Below are 4,491 nucleotides of genomic sequence, written 5' to 3' on the forward strand. Positions count from 1 at the left end.
CCATAAAATGGGGGCCCAATATTCGTCTCCACCACGCTTTTCTTATCAGCTACCAGCTGAGGTTCCTCCTTTAAAGGAGCGATACAAAGTTTCAGTGCGTTGCGATGCAACATCTTTTCACGGCCTCCCCTCTCTGGCTGTACTTTATACACCACTCCCGTTTTACCTACTTGCTCCAGGATAACATGAGGTTCATCACTCCATCCTGGATGCAATTTACCCTGTCCTTTCCTATTTCTGTCTCTCACCCACACCCTCTCACCCGGTGCCAAAGGCAAAGCCTGTGTTTTCCTATCATATTGTCTCTTACTACAAGCAGCAACTTTAGCCATGTGCTGTTTAGCAAGCCCATAAGCAAAGGACAGCTTTGCATGATGGTCTTTAACCCATCCTTCCTTGTCACACTGCGACTGGGGCTGTTCCACTCCTAAACCCACATCCACTGGCTGTCTCAAGTGTCTACCAAACATCAAAAATGAAGGGGCATAACCTGTAGAGCCATGGATAGTATTGTTATAGGCCTGCAACAGTTCAGGTAAATACTCTGGCCACCTGTGCTGTCTCTCTGCTCCAAGAGACCGCAACATATTCAAGAGAGTTTGGTTCATTCTCTCTACACTTCCATTCCCTGCAGGGTGGTACGGAATGGTCCTGCTTTTAATGATACCATAGCACTTACAAAGTTCCTGCATAAGAGCAGACTCAAAATTTGGCCCTCTATCTGTATGAAATCTAGCAGGACAACCAAATGTCTGTATTACATGTGACCATAATACCTGAACTGTTGTCTGAGCAGTTTGGTCTTTTGTTGGAACAGCCCAAGAATAGCGTGTGAACCAATCAGTCATGACCAAAATATTCTGGTACCTATCTGTAGATCTTCCCAGAGAAAGAAAATCTAGGCCTATAACCTCAAGGGGGTAAGACACAGATATAGGGTGCAGTGGGGCCCTAGGCTCTATCCTGTTCTGCAGGCAACACAACCCAACTGAAACTGATGCACCTCTTTCTCCATACTGGGCCAATAGAAGAACCGACGAATTCTGGACACGGTCCTCTCCACCCCTGCATGGGCAGTTGCTTCGTGGTACTTCTCCCACACCTCTCTACGCTTGTTTGTAGGGCATACAACTTGAAAAAGAGTCCAAACATTTAAGTCCAAATCTGACTCTTGGGCAGTCTTCCAATCCTGTATCTGTAGTCCAGACTCCTGAGGATTTGGAAAAGCTGTTACATTGGTTACATGGGCAGCTTGGATCTCTGGTGGTGAGCCTGCAGGAAATCTGGACAAGGCATCAGCATTAACGTTTTCCTTTCCTGCCCGATATTTCACAATAAAATCAAAAGAGGCTAACTGCGCTACCCAGCGCTGTTCTGTTGCCCCCAGATGAGCAGTTTGAAGGTGTGCCACTGGGTTGTTATCGGTAAAGACTGTAAACTTAGCTCCTGTCAGATAGTCTTTAAACTTTTCAGTGATGGCCCACTTTAAGGCCAAAAGTTCCAGCTTGAAAGAACTATAATTTGCATCGTTCCTTTCAGCAGGGTGCAAGCTTCGACTAGCGTAGGCGATCACGTGTTCTCTCCCACCGTGCACCTGGGCTAGAATGGCACAAAATCCATGTTTACTCACATCCGTATAAAGGACAAATGGTAAAGAAAAGTCGGCATAGGCAAGAACAGGAGCTTGTGTCAATGCAGTCTTTAACTGTTCAAATGCTTCCTGACAATCAGCTGTCCATGTAATCTTTATTTCAGACTTCTTAACAGGTATCCCCATCAGCAGAGAGTTTAAAGGGCGGGCTAGTTTAGCAAAACCAGGGACAAACCTCCTATAGTACCCAGCCAGGCCCAGGAAAGCTCTGACCTGGTGAATGGTAATTGGGACATGATAATTCTTGACAGCACTAACCTTTTCAGGATCAGGTCTCACCCCATTCTTTATCAACGAGGTGACCAAGAAACTTTACCTGAGACTGAAACAACTTACATTTATCCAATCCAAGTTTCAGACCATGCTGCCAAAGTCTCTGAAAAACAGTTTCGAGGTGTTGCAAATGGGAGGAAAAGTCCGGTGAGTATATAATAATATCATCCAGATAGACCGGGGCGGAATCTGTAAGTTGGCCACCTAAGCATCGCTGCATTAGACGCTGAAATGTGGCACGAGCATTACAGAGCCCAAACGGCATGCGTTCAAACTAAAAGAGTCCGAGTGGTGTGGTGAAGGCAGTTTTCTCTCGGTCCTTGGGGTCCATCTCCACCTGCCAATAGCCACTGGCCAGATCCAACGTTGAGAACCACTCAGCCTTTGTCAAAGATGTCAAGGTCTCCTCGATCCTAGGAAGGGGAAAAGCATCCTTATGAGTGACAGCATTAAGCTTCCTATAATCTACACAAAACCGTAGGCTCCCATTTTTCTTCCTCACCAAAACAATAGGTGCAGCCCATGGGCTTTTACTCTCACAGATAATCCCTTTATTCAGCATATCTGCCAGAAGTATCTTCATCTCTTTGTACATCAAAGGGGGCAAAGGTCGATATCTCTCTTTGATAGGTGCGGCATTACCTGTGTGTATGCTATGCTGGACCAGGTCTGTTCTGCCAACATCTTCCTCATCCACAGAGAACACCTTTTTCCACCTCTGCAGGAAGGCCTGGAGCTCTACCTTCTGCTGTGGAGGTAAATCCACAGAAGTTAGGAGTTTGTTCACCTCTGGGTTGGGTTCTCCCATCTCTACAGCTTCTGTTACACCCACTTCAACCACTCCATCGGATCCCATAGTTAGACTAAGGTCACCAGCACCCTGGATTTCAGTCTCTTCGACTTGATACAATCGGCCCAACTTCTCATAGGGACCTATTTTTATTGGATATGGGTGGGGATTACAAACTCTGACAGGGAGCCGACCCCTATCGACCACTGATAAAGTTCTTGCCACCCCCCATTGTTCTGATCCAGATATTGCTTCCACCAACACCAACCCATCTTTGGACCTCATCTTCTGAGAAGTGCGGCCCCAAATCATTGTTTCACAATTAGGGGGTACCTGTATTCCTCGACGACAGGCAGGTCGGACATATTCTGGGGAATCCCCTCCAGTCTTAGTGGCAGAAATCCTCTGGCAAACGGCAAACGCCTCTTCCCAGACCTGGTGAGACTTCCACTTCTGAGGGGAGAAGGCCGATGTTCCACCTTTGAAAACGGTGTCCCAACAAGCACCAATAACATTCATACCCACAATAAGTGGGTGTGTAGAACAGTCATCCTTTACAATCACAACACCCTTTTCAGGTATCTTGAGTCCTTCAACCTCAAAGTCCATAATAGCATACCCGGAATATGGAATGGTGAGGCCATTTGCAGCTTTTAATGTAAACACCAAAGACTGGTCGTTTATCATCTGAGGGAAATAGGAATCCATTACTTGTTGAACCAATGTAACTTGAGAACCAGTATCTAGCAAAGCTGTCATTCTCACACCACCCATAGATAACTCTATGGTGGGACATTTGCCAATGAATGGTGTGGTGGCCCCTCGATCATTTTTTATGCAACTCATCCCTACTGCTTGGGCCTCAGCAGTAGGGTTATCTAGTTTAAAGCTGGCTGTTCTCCATCAGATGCTTGGCAAAACCTGGCTATATGGCCTGCCTGCTTACACTGTCTACAAATAGGTCGTCCATCTCTAGTCCAGCCACGTGGATACCCAGGCCGTCTTTGTGGTAGTCTTGATACCCCTGAAGCAATAACATCCCCCTGACTTTGTTGTAAAAGAGGTCTGATCTCATTAATTACTTCTTTTGTCAAATCTTTCACTTGTTCCTTAACATTATGAATTATCTCTCTTTTAAATTCTTCTTTCCAGTTAGAGTCAAACAATCGCTTCTGTGATGACTCACCTACTGCAAGACACATACTCTGTAGTCTTTGTGAGCCATTATGTTCCTCTTCAAGCTGTAATGCCTCTCGATGAACAGCAGCAAAGTCCTCTCCTGGATTGTGTCGGACATATGCTCGGAGAGTGTTGGACAGGGGACCCTCACGCAGGCCAAGTAACATCTGGTCCAATAAGTTTGCGTCAGTAGGTGCATCAGTGGGGCTGCGCTGCCGCAACCTACAGCCCAGTTTTCTCAACCTTAGAGTAAAAGACTTTACAGATTCATCAGGTTTCTGCATGCAACCAAAGAATTGTGACCTTAACACAGCAACTGGGATAGTGTCACCATACAATGTGTCCAAATAATTAAAAATCTTGCGGACCTCATTTCGCTCAGCCTCATCTAAAACATTCACCTGTTGTTTTGCTTCTCCGGCTAGAGCCCCTATTAAAATGTCCACTTTCTTTGTCTCTGTTAGTTCTTGAGCATTTAAAAGTCCATACACTTGCTCTTTCCAGTCCACATATTTTAGCTCACCTTCGATCCCTTTATACTTGGGCACCCAGGGTGCACCAGGAAAGACTGGCATCATCATATTGAGTTCTTAGTTTT

The 4,491-nt window shown here is 45.8% G+C and overlaps 1 protein-coding gene across 2 annotated transcripts; it reads right to left on the minus strand.

Moving 5' to 3' along the window:
• Nucleotides 1-1,153: 1,153 nt before the first annotated feature.
• Nucleotides 1,154-4,485, minus strand: LOC107833047 (uncharacterized). 2 transcript variants are annotated; one of them, XM_016661176.1, is made up of 3 exons: nt 3,901-4,485; nt 2,567-3,193; nt 1,154-2,337 (listed from the first exon to the last, which is right to left on the minus strand). In XM_016661176.1, exons 1-3 carry the CDS (start codon nt 4,472-4,474, stop codon nt 2,321-2,323), a joined length of 1,218 nt encoding a protein of 405 aa, XP_016516662.1. In that variant the 5' UTR covers nt 4,475-4,485; the 3' UTR covers nt 1,154-2,320. The 2 variants fall into 2 exon arrangements, with proteins under 2 accessions (XP_016516662.1, XP_016516661.1); XM_016661175.1 differs by having other exon boundaries at nt 1,154-3,193.
• Nucleotides 4,486-4,491: the final 6 nt, after the last annotated feature.

The sequence above is a fragment of the Poecilia formosa genome, unplaced genomic scaffold (genome assembly GCF_000485575.1).
Source record: "Poecilia formosa unplaced genomic scaffold, Poecilia_formosa-5.1.2 Scaffold317, whole genome shotgun sequence".
Taxonomy (NCBI): domain Eukaryota; kingdom Metazoa; phylum Chordata; class Actinopteri; order Cyprinodontiformes; family Poeciliidae; genus Poecilia; species Poecilia formosa.

Bases quoted from the DNA above. Each gene is read 5' to 3' on its own strand.
- LOC107833047 (XM_016661175.1), bottom strand. From the start codon at position 4,474: ATGATGATGCCAGTCTTTCCTGGTGCACCCTGGGTGCCCAAGTATAAA. The intron at 3,194-3,900 runs GTGAGTCATCAC...CCGTTTTCAAAG, and splicing joins GAGTATGTGTCTTGCAGTAG to GTGGAACATCGGCCTTCTCC.